This window comes from Heteronotia binoei, chromosome 21 (genome assembly GCF_032191835.1).
Source record: "Heteronotia binoei isolate CCM8104 ecotype False Entrance Well chromosome 21, APGP_CSIRO_Hbin_v1, whole genome shotgun sequence".
In the NCBI taxonomy this organism is placed as follows: domain Eukaryota; kingdom Metazoa; phylum Chordata; class Lepidosauria; order Squamata; family Gekkonidae; genus Heteronotia; species Heteronotia binoei.
Genome location: NC_083243.1, coordinates 163,211,774 through 163,226,263, shown reverse-complemented (window position 1 = coordinate 163,226,263; position 14,490 = coordinate 163,211,774). Strand labels below are relative to the sequence as shown.

The window sequence follows — 14,490 nt, the reverse complement described above, 5'->3', positions numbered from 1 at the left end:
CACTCTCTGCAGGTTCCCACCCCCTCAACGCTGGTGACTCTAAATGGCTGGCATGGGAGGCAGCTATAAAATGGCTGTCACAGAAGGTGGGGCCCAACCATAAAAATGTCAGGGTACTAAAGTTATGCATAACTATGATAGTAGCTGTTCAGCATTTCAGACAGATGCTCGGTTAACATATTGTTTAAAAATATTTTCTTGCATATACACAAAATATGTGAACATATTGGTATCTAGGAAACCCTCATCTGGCAATATCTGTCTTAAGTTTGCATCATCTAACACACATATGCAAAAGTAAGAGGCAGAAATGCTTCTCCTTGATTCTTCTTTGCTTTAGATGAACCCTTCTCTCATGAGCCTAGACATTTACAGCCTGCGCTTTTTCTTGTAACAGTGACAGTTGCTGCTGAAGGATTGGAGAGATCTCATTGTACATGTAATGTGGACAGTAACAGAGAGATTCTTGCCAGATTTTGAGAGGAGCATAAATGATTTTTGAAAAGTTACCAAAATGAGAGCTTCCGGTTTTGAGTCATGGAGGATTGAGGGGCTTCTCAGTAGAGGAGCAGACCAGAGCCTCTGTTCTGGGCAGAGAAGGCGATCCTAACGCCTGCTGCCTTCTTCTCCCAGGCAAGGAGAAGCCCAAGACATGCATATTAAATGCTGAGGGGATTTACTTTGGCTGACGAGGAATTCCAATGGGGTTCCTTTTTGGCTTTGAAGGGTCCCGGGAGAAGGATTGCATTCCAATGTCTACAGAGGACCTCTGAGGTCATTAAATTGACTTAAATTCACCAGGATTCAAAGCTTCTTTGGAACTAAATAACATCTATTTTTGAAGAGAATGGTGTTTAAAAGGATTGCAATTTTAAAAGAAAAAGATCTTTATCTATCACTCCAGGACTAAAATAAGACTTATTTGAAATAAAGATAAAGGTCTGGATCCAACTATGTTATGTTAAAGTAAGGAAGATAAAGGAGGGGGTAAATTTGGGACTAATGAACTTGGAGAAATAAGGTTAAAAGAAGAAAACAACTGTTGTTTTGAATACCTGTGGTTGGGCTAGACAACCCCCTCCGAAACAGATCTGCTAACTTGTGGGATGTCACAGGAAATGTGGGATGTCACAGGAAATTAGTTATAGAACTAATACGAGATTTCTCAACCATCGAAAACGAGACTTTGTGGCAAGAAAGGAAGGAAGTGGCCATTAAGAGAAGGGGAAACTGCAAGCCTCCTAGCCCTCTCTGGGACTATCTCTCTCTCGGCTTGGCTTCGCGAACGAAGATTTAAGAAGGGTGCAATAGCCCACGTCTGCTGCAGGCTCGCTGGTGGCTGACAAGACCAATGCGGGACAGGCAGGTCCAGCCACAGTGGCTGCAGGGAAAAGTCTGATTTAGGGTTGGTGCTGTAGCAGTGCGATTCTTCCTCAATCTCCTTTTGTCCTCAAGACCAGCTATGCGTGCGTTCTCAAAGGAAGAGACAGCCTGGTGGATGGTGTGCCTCCATGCTTTGCGATAGGTCAGACCACTGGTGATGGTTGATGCGACAGGTGCCAAGGGATTTCTTCAAGGAGTCCTTGTACCTCTTCTTTGGTGCCCCTCTATTTCGATGGCCGGTGGAGAGTTCGCCATACAGGGCAATCTTGGGAAGGCGGTGGTTTTCCATCCTAGAAATATACCCTGCCCAGTGCAGCTGCGTCTTCAGCAGCAGTGCCTCGATGCTGGTAACCTCCGCCCGCTTGAGGACTTCAGTGTTGGTCACAAAGTCACTCCAGTGGATGTTGAGGATGGTGCGAAGGCAGCGCTGATGAAAGCGCTCAAGGAGTCGCAGGTGATGACGGTATAAAACCCACGATTCGGAGCCGTAGATGAGGGTTGTCATCACAACCGCTTTGTAAACATTGATTTTTGTGCCTTTTTTCAGATGCTTGTTGCTCCACACTCTTTTGTGCAGTCGGCCAAATGCACGGTTTGCCTTTGCCAGCCTGTTGTCAATCTCCTTGTCAATCTTGGCATCTGAGGAGATGATGCACCCCAGGTAGCTGAACTGCTGGACTGTCTTCAGAACTGATTCACCCACGGTGATGCAGGGAGGGTGATAATCTTCCTGGGGTGCAGGCTGGTGGAGAACTTCTGTCTTCTTCAGACTAACTTCTAGGCCGAATAGCTTGGCAGCCTCTGCAAAGCAGGACGTCATATGCTGCAGAGCTGATACCGAGTGGGAGACTAGTGCAGCATCATCAGCAAATAGTAGCTCTCGGATGAGTTTTTCCATTGTCTTGGAGTGGGCCTTTAGTCGCCTCAGGTTGAACAGGCTGCCATCGGTGCGATAGCGGATGTAGACACCATCGTCATCATCTAGATCTACTGCGGCTCTTTGAAGCATCATGCTAAAGAAGATCGTAAAGAGAGTTGGGGCGAGAACGCAGCCTTGCTTTACACCTGTGCCTATTGGGAAGGGCTCCGAGAGGTCGTTGCAGTGTCTGACTTGGCCTCGCTGGTCTTCGTGTAGCTGGATGATCATGCTGAGGAACCTTGGGGGACATCCTAAACATTCCAAGATTTGCCACAGGTTTTTCCTGCTAACAGTATCGAAAGCTTTGGTAAGGTCGACAAAAGTCACATACAGAGCCTTGTTCTATAAATCATAGCGAATTACTGGCGGCCATTAAAAGAAGGTCAAAAGTTTAAAAATTTTTAAAAAGTAAATGGGGCTGTCATCATTAAAAGGTGAGATCTATTGGACTAGATGTTTTGATTCAATTTTGGAGCACTCCAGCTTTAATCTATAAGACTGTGCAATTGGAAATCAATTCGGTGAAGTCAACTTCAGAGCCTATTTTAGCAATGTGCAGGCAGTGATGTCTGTGCATAAATCAGGAGCAAAGCCGATTTGTGCGAGGGCTAGGTCACTTGAAGAAGCAAAAATGGCTAAATGGCAGGAGGCAATAGAAGCTATGGAGGCAAGATTGACAAAAGTAATAAAGGAATTAATAACAGAAAGTAAGAAGGAATTAAAAAAAGACATTGAATCCAGGGCAGAGGTGGTTAAAATGGAAATTAAAAAAGAAATTGAAAATCTCAGGAAAGACTCTCAAGCAACGTTAAAGAAAGTGCAGAAGGTAGAAGAAAAGGTGAAAGACCAAGATTCAAGAATTGATACAGTAGATTCCACTATAAAAAAAATGCAGGAGAAAGCAATGCAGTATACTAAAAATTGGTTTAAACAAAAAGAAAAGTTACCAGAATGTGATGTAGTGATGTTATCAACATACACCTAAATGATAATGACGAATTCAAATTGGCAAGATATGATGACTTCTGTAGATGTTCCAGTGAAGTGCATTAAACGTTTTAGTCATTATGACCGATCAAGTTTAGTCACATGGAAATCCTGCTGTGATTTTAGAATATTCAGGACTATACCATAAACATCAGAAACTAAAAAAACCTTGCCCCTAAAAACACTCGGCAGGTGCTAGTGGGTACCATGGCACCACATTGGGGACTCCTGGTTTAGTGGCAGATTATAAATTTTGGAAAACATAAATTTAGATCTTTTTTTTTTGTCCTCCCCCCTCATCTGCCACTTACTTCGAACACCTGGTTGATTCATGTATGGTAACTTGCTTCCACATGCATTTAGGACTGGAGTAATTGCATTTTGGTGATGCTCTTGATATTGTCATAAATTTTGTTCTGCTTATATTTGTTTCATATTTATGTTTCAACAGCTTGCTAGAATCCCTTTAAAGTTGTCAAAAAAGTAAGCAGCTATGCTTATCTATAGCAAATCCAAAATCAAAAGGCACATAAGACCTTTCATTAAGACAAACAAAAATAACAATACAGTGTGTTGATTTTCAAAGAGGGGTGGATGATCTTTGTAAACCCTCTCTGGCAGCATCCTATGCTTTGCTGGCATTAAAGGAAACATAGTATGGTTGGCTGATAAGAACATAAGAGAAGCCATGTTAGATCAGGCCAATGGCCCATCAAGTCCAACACTCAGTGTACACAGTGGCCAAAAAAATTATATATATATACACACACACACACACACACACACACTGTGGCTAATATCCACTGATGGACCTCTGCTCCATATTTTTATCTAACCCCCTCTTGAAGGTGGCCATGCTTGTGGCCGCCACCACCTCCTGTGGCAATGAATTCCACATGTTAATCACCCTTTGGGTAAAGAAGTACTTCCTTTTATCCGTTTTAACCTGTCTGCTCATTTCATCGAATGCCCACGAGTTCTTGTATTGTGAGAAAGGGAGAAAAGTACTTCTTTCTCTACTTTCTCCATCCTATGCATTATCTTGTAAACCTCTATCATGTTACCCCACAGTCGATGTTTCTCCAAGCTAAAGAGCCCCAAGCGTTTCAACCTTTCTTCATAGGAAAAGTGTTCCAGCCCTTTAATCATTCTAGTTGCCCTTTTCTGGACTTTCTCCAATGCTATAATATCCTTTTTGAGGTGCGGCGACCAGAACTGTACACAGTACTCCAAATGAGACCACACCATCGATTTATACAGGGGCATTATGATACTGGCTGATTTGTTTTCAATTCCCTTCCGAATAATTCCCAACATGGCGTTGGCCTTTTTTATTGCAATCGCACACTGTCTTGACATTTTCAGTGAGTTATCTACCACGACCCCAAGATCTCTCTCTTGGTCAGTCTCTGCCAGTTCACACCCCATCAACTTGTATTTGTAGCTGGGATTCTTGGCCCCAATGTTCATTACTTTGCACTTGGCCACATTGAACCGCATCTGCCATGTTGACGCCCACTCACCCAGCCTCAACAGATCCCTTTGGAGTTCCTTACAATCCTCTCTGGTTCTCACTACCCTGAACAATTTAGTGTCATCCGCAAACTTGGCCACTTCACTGCTCACTCCCAACTCTAAATCATTTATGAACAAGTTAAAGAGCATGGGACCCAGTACCAAGCCCTGCGGCACCCCACTGCTTACCGTCCTCCACTGCGAAGACTGCCCATTTATACTCACTCTCTGCTTCCTATTACTCAGCCAGTTTTTGATCCACAAGAGGACCTGTCCTTTTACTCCATGACTCTCAAGCTTTCTAAGGAGCCTTTGATGAAGAACTTTATCAAAAGCTTTCTGGAAGTCAAGGTAAACAACATCTATCGGTTCTCCTTTGTCCACATGTTTGTTCACCCCCTCAAAGAAATGTAACAGGTTAGTGAGGCAAGATCTTCCCTTACAGAACCCATGCTGAGTCTTCCTCAATAACCCATGTTCAACAATGTGCCTACTCATTCTGTCCTTGATAATAGTTTCTACCAACTTTCCCAGTATTGAAGTCAGACTGACTGGCCTGTAATTTCCCGGATCTCCTCTGGAACCCTTTTTAAAGATGGGGGTGACGTTTGCTACCTTCCAGTCCTCAGGAACGGAGGCAGATTTCAATGAAAGATTACATATTTTTGTTAGAAGATCCACAAGTTCAACTTTGAGTTCTTTCAGAACTCTTGGATATATGCCATCCGGACCCGGTGACTTATTAGTTTTTAATTTGTCTATCAGTTGTAGGACCTCCTCTTTTGTCACCTCAATCTGACTCAGGTCTTTCAACACCCCTTCCAAAATTAGTGGTTCTGGGGCGGGCAAAAAGTTCTCATCTTCCACAGTGAAGACGGAGGCAAAAAAATTCATTCAGCTTCTCAGCCATTTCCCTATCCTCCTTCAGTAATCCTTTTACCCCTTGGTCATCCAAGGGCCCCACTGCCTCCCTGGCTGGTTTCCTGCTTCTAATCTATTTGAAGAAATTTTTATTGTTGGTCTTTATGTTTTTTGCAATATGCTCCTCATAGTCCCTTTTTGCCTGCCTGATCACAGTCTTGCATTTGATTTGCCACAGCCTGTGTTCCCTTTTATTAATCTCACTTGGACTGGTTTTCTACCACTTAAAGGAGTCCTTCTTACCTTTTACAGCTTCCATTACTTTGTTTGTTAACCATGCAGGCCTTTTCTTATGCCTGTTTGTGCCTTTCCTAACTTGTGGTATGTATTTTATCTGAGCTTCTAGGATTATAGTTTTAAATAGTCTCCAAGCTTCCCCAAGGGTTTTGACTGTATTTACCTTTCCTTTCAGTTTCCTCCTCACATGCCTCCTCATCTCAGAGAATTTACCCCTTTTAAAGTTAAACGTGGTTGTGGCTGTCTTTTTGGGCAACTCCCTATTTATACAAACGGTGAAATCAATAACATTATGGTCACTGCTCCCAAGTTACAGATCCACCTAACGCTAACAGGATCCAAACCACATTTTACCAACATGTCAACAAGGATAGTATGTGGAACCTTATCAAAAGCCTTACTGAAATCCAGATAAGCGATGTCTACAGCATTCCCCCGATCCAGCAAGGTAGTCACTTTCTAAAAAAAAGAGATCAGATTAGTCTGACATGACTTGTTCTTGAGAAACCCATGTTGGCTCTTAGTAATTGCAGCTATCCTTTCTAAAAGTCCCAGGACTGACTGTTTGATGATTTGTTCTAAACCTTTTCCAGGTATAGACGTCAAGCTGACAGGTCGGTAGTTACCCGGATCCTCTTTTTTCCCCTTCTTGAAGATGGGGACAACATTCGCCCACCTCCAATCTTCTGGCACCTCTCCTGTTTTCCAAGAATTCTCAAAAATAATAGCCAGAGGCTCAGAAATTACATCCACAAGCTCTTTTAGAACCTTTGGATGCAATTCATCTGGCCCTGAGGATTTAGTTTAATTTAAAGAAAGTAGGTGTTTATGTACTATCCCTATTCTGACCTAGGTTGGAACTTCTTACCCTCCTTATATGTTCTGTTTTTGCCATGTTGAGCATCGTTTCTTTCAAAAGAGAAGACTGAAGAAAAGTAGGAACTGAGCAGTTCCGCCCTGTCTTCATTACCTGCTGCAATTTCACTTTCTTGCCCTCACAATGGCCCTACCATGTCCTTGCTCTTTTTCTTACTCTGAACATAAGAAAAGAACCCTTTTTTTATTTTTAGCATCTTTGGCCAGCCTAATCTCATACTGAGTTTTAGCTTTCCCATCTTTTTCTCTACAAGCACTGGTGATTTGTTTATATTCATCCTTGCTTATAAGGCCCTCCTTATAGGGCCTTATAAGCAAGAATATTTGTTTATATTCATCCTTGCTTATAAGGCCCTCCTAAAGGAGTCTTTTTTATTTCTCAAGTCTTTAGAGAGCTGCTTATGGAACTAATGTGGCTTCTTAGGCTTTTTCCATTTTTTCTTATAGGAATCGTCTGTGATTGCACTTTCAGTATTTTGCTTTTAAGAAACTCCCGCCCCTCCTGAACCCCCTTCTTCCTCAGTATTTCTGACCAGCATAGTTGTAAGTTCATAGAAGTTTGCCTTTCTGAAGTCCAGCCTATAAGTCTATCTATAGCTTTTCCCTTCCCTAAGACTGTAAATTCCAAAATCACATGGTCACTACTGCCCAGGGTGCCAGGTATTTCCACTTCTTCAATCAATTCTTCCTTGTTGGTGAGAATCAAATCCAGGATAGCAGATCCCCTTGTTTCCTTCTTTGCTTTCTGGAAAAGGAATTTGTCAGCAAGACAAGTCAGGAGTCTATTTGACTTTTCATTTTTAGCAGAGTTGGACTTCCAACAGATGTCCGGGTAATTGAAATCTCCCATGATCATTGTATCCCATCACTTGGAGAACTTTCCTATCTGTTGTCCAGGTCCTCTACCTGACTTGATGGTCTACAGCAGACCCCCACAATAATATCACCGTTGTTTCTTACTCCTTTTATTTTTACCCAGAGACTCTCAACTGAGCTGCCATGCTCCGATTCACATATTTCCTCACAAGTATATACCTCCACATATACTGCTACGCCTCCGCCCTTTCTCATTTGCCTGCCCATTTTAAATAAGTTGTACCCCTGAATCCTAATATTCCAGTTGTGTCATCCCACCAAGTTTCAGTAAGGCCTATTATATCATAGTATCCTTCCTGTATTAGGACTTCCAGTTCCTCCTGTTTGTTTCCCATATTCTGTGCTTTAATGTAGAGACATCGGAATCCACATTTTATGCATCCCGAGGGTTTAGTTTCCATACAAAACTGCAAGTTAACATTAACTAGTGTACTCACTACTCTCTGCAAATCTTTAATGTTCTTATCCCCAGTTTCTGGCATCATACGAGGCTTTGAATTATTGTCTCGCTCCCCCATACAATTTAGTTTAAAGCCCTCTTTATTAGGTTAGTAAGGCTGTTACCAAACACCCTTTTCCCTACCGCTGTAAGGTGCAAACCATCTCCCGATAGAAGACCACCATCTTGAAAGCGTAAGCCATGGTCCAGAAATCCAAATCTTTCCTGACGACACCATTGACGTAGCCAGTCATTTATTTGATCACCATAGAGGATGGTGCAGAATTGTTTTCTGTTGCCCCAGAAGGTTGGACCAGAGCCAACAGGTTGAAATTAAATCAAAAGAGTTTCTGGCTCAACATTAGGAAGAACTTCCTGACAGAGTGGTTGCTCAGTGGAACAGATATCCTCAGGAGGAGGTGACCTCTCCTTCTTTGGAGGTTTTTAAATAGAGGCTGGATGACCATCTGACAGCAATGTGGATCCTGTGCATTTTGGGGGGTTAGTATTTGTGAATTTCCTGCATTGTGCGGGGGATTGGACTAGATGACTTTAGAGGTACCTTCCAACTCTATGATTCTAAGTCAGGATCGCTCTGCCCATCTTGTACAATGGCAAAAATAGCATCTAATATCCATGAATCAGAAATAGGCTCTTATATCTCTCAATTTGGTTTAGTTTTCCTATATTACCTATATTTCTGGATTAGATAATTCATCATGGCTATCTAATCTGGCAAAGACAATTATTCTTATTTGAAACTTTATCATTATTTGATTTTTTTACCTTTTTCCTCTTCTCAAAGTGAGCACAGAAAGCTCTAAATTTTCTTCCCACTGATCAAAAGGATAAAGACAATTTATAACTGTGTAACTTCCGAAACCATAAATCTGTGGATTAGAAATCTGACAGTAGTTCTTTATTGTGTCATGTTTGTACACAAATATTCCACCAGCCATTTGTATTATTACCCACCATTTATTGTCATTATCATTGTGTTAAACATATTGCATAAAAAAATAAAAATACAAATTGGGAAAAAATAACGTTTTAACTTTAAAATAAATTTAAGTTGTTTGTGTATGGGTAATTTTCTTTTTTAGATTATCCTATTAAAACAAAAACAGCTTGCAAAGCTTCCTCCTATGATTGCACCACCTACTGCAGAGGACCTTCTAAGAAGTATAATGTGGTTACAGAATGACCAAGATCGCATAGACTTTGTTCAGGTAAGGTATGAATTCAAATCCTTGCTGTCAGTTATATGTTTGCTTATAAAAATATGTCATGCCCTGATTCCAGAAGCTGTCAAACTTGTAGAACCTATGTCCTGAGAGAGTATGAGCCTACCTGCACCATCCACAAAAAGCATTTATCTAAACTCTAGACCTACCTTATATGCTTGCATTCAGCATGTCTTTTGAATAAGACCTATACATCCAAAACAGAGTTGCCAACTTCCAGGTGGTGTTACCCCAAAAGGTGGTTTCCAGTTATGTTGGTAAAATTGGCTAAAGGAGACAGAGAGAGAGGCAGGAAACTTGGATCTCCACCAATGTACACCAGGATTTTTCCCTTTAAGAGAACTCTCAAATAAACCAGGCAGAATGTTCAACCAGAAAGTTTTTTATTAAAAAAGAAAAATAATAAAACCAAAATGCAGACAGTGTATACACACAAGACACTTACAAGAGCTAACTAAGGAAATGAGGGAGGAAAAGTGATAGCTGATGAGGGATGGGTGATGTTTATCAGTCTTGGAGAGGCCCGTGAAAGCAGCAGTCTAGAGAGAAAATGGTCAATGTTTTGTTCTGTGAAGGAGAGAAAAAGAAGCCCACAAAGTGGGAGTATATGGTCACACAACACACACACACACACACAACTGGCTGGAACAGTTATAGGGCAAAACATACCCTCACATGGAGATGATGCATTTGCTAGAAAAAAATGACCAAATTGCTTAATCAGAGGTAGAGAAAAATGGCACTTGAGACTTGATGGCTCTACAAGCACCAGACAGGAAGAGCAATCAGGAAAGAAAAAGATTTAAACATTGGTTAGTTTCCTCTTAATCAGGGGCAATAGGTGAGGGGAAGTGAGGCTGGGGTGATGATGGGATTATGGTGAGTGCATCAATAGGTCCTGGATAACCCATTGTTCTAAAGCCATGCATGTCTCTAGGGCAAGGAGGGAATATTAGCCAGCCTCTCTGAACTTGAGTTTTAAAACTGTTTTCCCAGGCTGATGTCTCGCTGGCATCCATCTTGCTCCATTTTGGCCCAGGCAGGGCACTGCACTAAGATATTAGGGTGATGTATGGAGATGAGTTTCTGCCTCTGTGAGCCATAAACTGCCCTGCTGTGAGAGGAGTCTGACTGCTAACATTGGTGGCTGGAGATCTCCCACTATTACAATTGATCTCCAGGTGACAGAGATCAGATCACCTGGAGAAAATGGTCACATTGCAAGGTGGACCCTATGGCATTATAGCCCATTGAAGTCCTTCCCCTCCCCATATGCTGCCCTCCTCAGGCTCCACCCCCAAAATCTCCAGGTATTTCCCAACCTGGCTCTGACAATCCTAACCCAGAAACCCAACACATATAGATACAGTCTTTACAATTATTACTCCATATTTTTAATGTCCAGTCAAACAGACTATATGCATGTAAAGTGAAAAGAATATCATGCTCAGTAGTGTGTGTCATTCGTTGTTACTATTTCCAGACTTCCATATACATTGTCTCATATGTTTTCATCTGTCTTTGCTTCTGAAATTGCAGCTGCTCTGTGCAAAAAGATACTTTTATCTAAACATTTTCACTTCTTGTATTTCCTAGGTCTTACAATCATCTACCTTTTATCATGGTCTTGGCCACCATTAGCTTTCCTACCCAAATCAACATAGTACTGGTGCCTTTCCTCACCTTTCTCTCCTGTACATCTGGATATATATGGATAAAATCTGCATTTGTACTTATTTGAAATTAATTTTCAGATTAATCCATATCTGATATCTTAAATTATTACTTAATAAATAAGGATCCTCCTAATATTGCTTGCCCAATATCCTGTCTATAAAAGATCTTTTACACAGTTTTCCAATTATAATACTATTCTGCAAGTATTCCTTTATTTCCCTTTTTTGTTATCTAAGCATAAGCTCGCAAAACATCTTTTAAATATATAAAATTATGCTCCGTATACCATTTTGTGCATATGTTCAATAATCCTTTAGATAATAAAAGCTCTACAGTGGTGGCAAATCTGAGGATTTTCATTGGTCCGATGTGGGCCACACAAGATTGGCTCACACTCTGTCTCTGGTATGCCATTGGCTGATTCTGCTCTCCCCTGTCCACTGCCAGCCCAATCAGGCGAGAACCCCACCAGACAGCCACTGACCTCTAAGGGAGACAGTTCTCTGCTGACAAGTTCTCCTGGGGGCTTACTGATCACTACTGCCTCTCCTCAGGGCCCGTTGTAGGAAGTTTGGGACAGTCCATCTTCTTCTCCTACAAACAATGCTGCCGTGAAGCAAACAGTAAACTATTAGGGACATGTTCATGAGACAAACAGTAGCAGCTACTTCTCTTCAACTGACATAAAAGGAATGTTCATTCATAGCAGGGAGGGGCCAGTTTAACGGCAGCAGATAACAGACTGACACTATAGAATGTATCAAGCCCCCTTTCCACCTGCAAATACTCTTCACTCTTTCTATTCAAATTAGGCTAGAGTGGCTCATAAGATAGAATGGACTCTATTCTGTCCTATGAGTCCATAGGATACAATGAATTCCATTCTATCCTATCAGTACATAGGACAGAATGGACTCCATTCTGCCCTATGGGCCCATTGGACAGATTGGAGTCCATTCTGTACTATGAGCCCATTGGACAGAATGGACTACATTGTATCCTATGGGCCCATAGAATGGAATTGACTCCTTTCTGTCCTATGGGCTCATAGGATACAATGCAGTCCATTCTGTCCTATGGCCCCATTTATTTATTCATTATTTATTTATTTAATTTATATCCCACTCTCCCCACCAAAGGCAGACTCAGGGCGGCTCGCAAACCAAGGGTCAACACAAACACATTAGTGTGACTGATACAATAAACAACAATAAAAACATAAAACATAAAAACAATTGCATGTGCTACGATCATAATTTCAGGCAGCGATTTAAATTCTGGTGGTTAACTATACTCAGAGGTCTCAGGATCGCCATAACACAGTGAAGTAGGCCATTGGTGGTGTTCTTATGGGCCAGTCCCATTGCTGCAGATGTTACCATTCATGTAAATGCCTGGCAGAAAAGTGTCATTTTGCAGGCCTTGCAAAACTGTAAGAGCTCTTGCAGGGCCCTAACCTCCTCCGGCAACTCATTCCACCAGCTAGGGGCAGCAATGGAAAAGGCCCTGGCTCTCATTGTTTTGAGCTTCGCTTCTCTGATGCTGGGAAATGTCAACAGGTTTTGAGACCCAGACCGAAGTGCTCGCTGGGGCATGTGCAGGGAAAGGCGATCCCTAAGGTATGCAGGACCCTGGCCATATAGGGCTTTAAAAGTAATAACCAGCACCTTGAAGCGAATCCGGTACATTATCGTAGCCAGTGCAGCACTTTCAGCACAGGCTGAATGTGTTCCCGTGAAGGAAATCCCATAAGCAGCCTGGCTGCAGCATTCTGCACTAGCTGGAGTCACCAGATTTGGGACAAGGGCAGCCCCATGTAGAGAGAATTACAATAATCCAGTGTCGAGGTGACCATAGTATGGATCACTGTTGCCAAGTTGTCATGTTCGAGAAAGGGGACCAACTGCCTTGTCATCTGCAGATGGTAAAAGGCTGACCTGGCAGTGGCAGCTACTTGGGCCTCCATTGTTAAAGAAGGATCCAGGAGCACCCCTAAGATTTTAACCTTGGGTGCCAGCATGAGCTGCGTTCCATCAAAGGTCGGTAAATGGACCTCTGGTCCCGAACCGTGGCGACTGAGATACAGGACCTCCGGCTTCGTCGGATTTAATTTCAGTCCACTCAGCCTGAGCCACCCCACCACAGCTTGCAATGCTGCGGACAGATCTTCTATAGTGGAGTCAGACTGGCCTCCCATCAGCAGGTAGAGCTGGGTGTCGTCTGCATACTGGTGACAACCCAGCCCATACCTCTGGGCAATCTGGGCGAGGGAGCACATATAGATGTTGAATAACATCGGGGAAAGAACCGCTCCCTGCGGCACACCACAAATAAGTTGGTCTTGTCGGGATAGTTTGTCTCCTAGCACCACCCCCTGTCCCCGACCCTGGAGAAGGAAGGAGAGCCATTCAAGGTAACCCCTGGATACCAGTGTCAGCGAGGCAACAGGTCTGTAACTGATGGTCGACCGTGTCGAAAGCTGTCGACAGGTCTAACAACATCAGCACTGCCGAGCCACCTCTATTCAGATGCCTCTGGAGGTCATCTATGAGGGCAATCAGAACCGTCTCCATCCTGTGACCCAGACGAAAACCGGATTGATGTGGGTTAAGCACGGAAATATCATCCAGAATACTCTGAAGCTGCACTGCCTCCGCCCTTTCAATAATCTTGCTTAAAAACGGCAAGTTAGACATAGACTGGTGATTTGCCAATTCAGCCAAGTCTAGAGATGGCTTTTTTAGGAGGGGGTGAACCACGGCCTCTTTAAGAGACTGAGGGAAGGTTCCTTCAAGAAGGGACTTGTTGACAATTTCCCTTAGGGGAACCTGTCGTTCCTCTCGGCAGGCTTTTATTAGTCAAGAGGGGTATGCGCCCAACCTACAGGTGGTTGGGCACACAGTGAAGAGAATTGGGCGCACAGTGGAGAGTCCCAATGAAGGGACTCCCTTTCACTTTCCCGCTGCCTGCAAGTGGGAGGGAGCAAAAGTGAGGCTTGCAATGGCTCCCTGCCTCTTATAGCCACCAGTGGAGTAGGTCCGCCTGTCAGCTGCTTACTTTAAGAGGTGGGTGGGAGGGGGTGAAAGAGGAGCTTTCCTTCCTGTCTGTCTGTCTTCCTGTCATTTTTCTGTCTCCCTATCCTTCCTTCCTCTCATTTTCCTTTCTTTCTCTCCCATTTTCCATAGCTCTCCTTTCCTTCCTCATTTTCTCTGTCTGTCTGTCATTTTGTCTTTTTCTTTCATTCTGTTTATCTTCCTTCTCATTTTTCTTTCTCTCACTCCTTTCTCCCCCCCTTTTTTACCTCTCCCTTCTGTTCTTTCACTCATTCTTTCTCTGTATCTGTCTTTCTGTCTTTTATTACGTTTTGTCTACCTTCCTTCCTTTCATTTTTCTTTCTCGCACTCCTTTCTCCCCAT

General features: G+C 42.8%; 1 protein-coding gene across 1 annotated transcript in view; it reads left to right on the top strand.

Annotated features, from left to right (window-relative positions):
* Nucleotides 1–14,490, top strand: part of LOC132589673 (sodium/hydrogen exchanger 10-like) — a 265,043-nt gene that overhangs the window by 213,962 nt on the left and 36,591 nt on the right. The window contains exon 19 of the mRNA XM_060262406.1: nt 9,257–9,382. Coding sequence (XP_060118389.1) covers nt 9,257–9,382 — 126 coding nt within the window. The remainder of the gene's footprint in view (nt 1–9,256; nt 9,383–14,490) is intronic.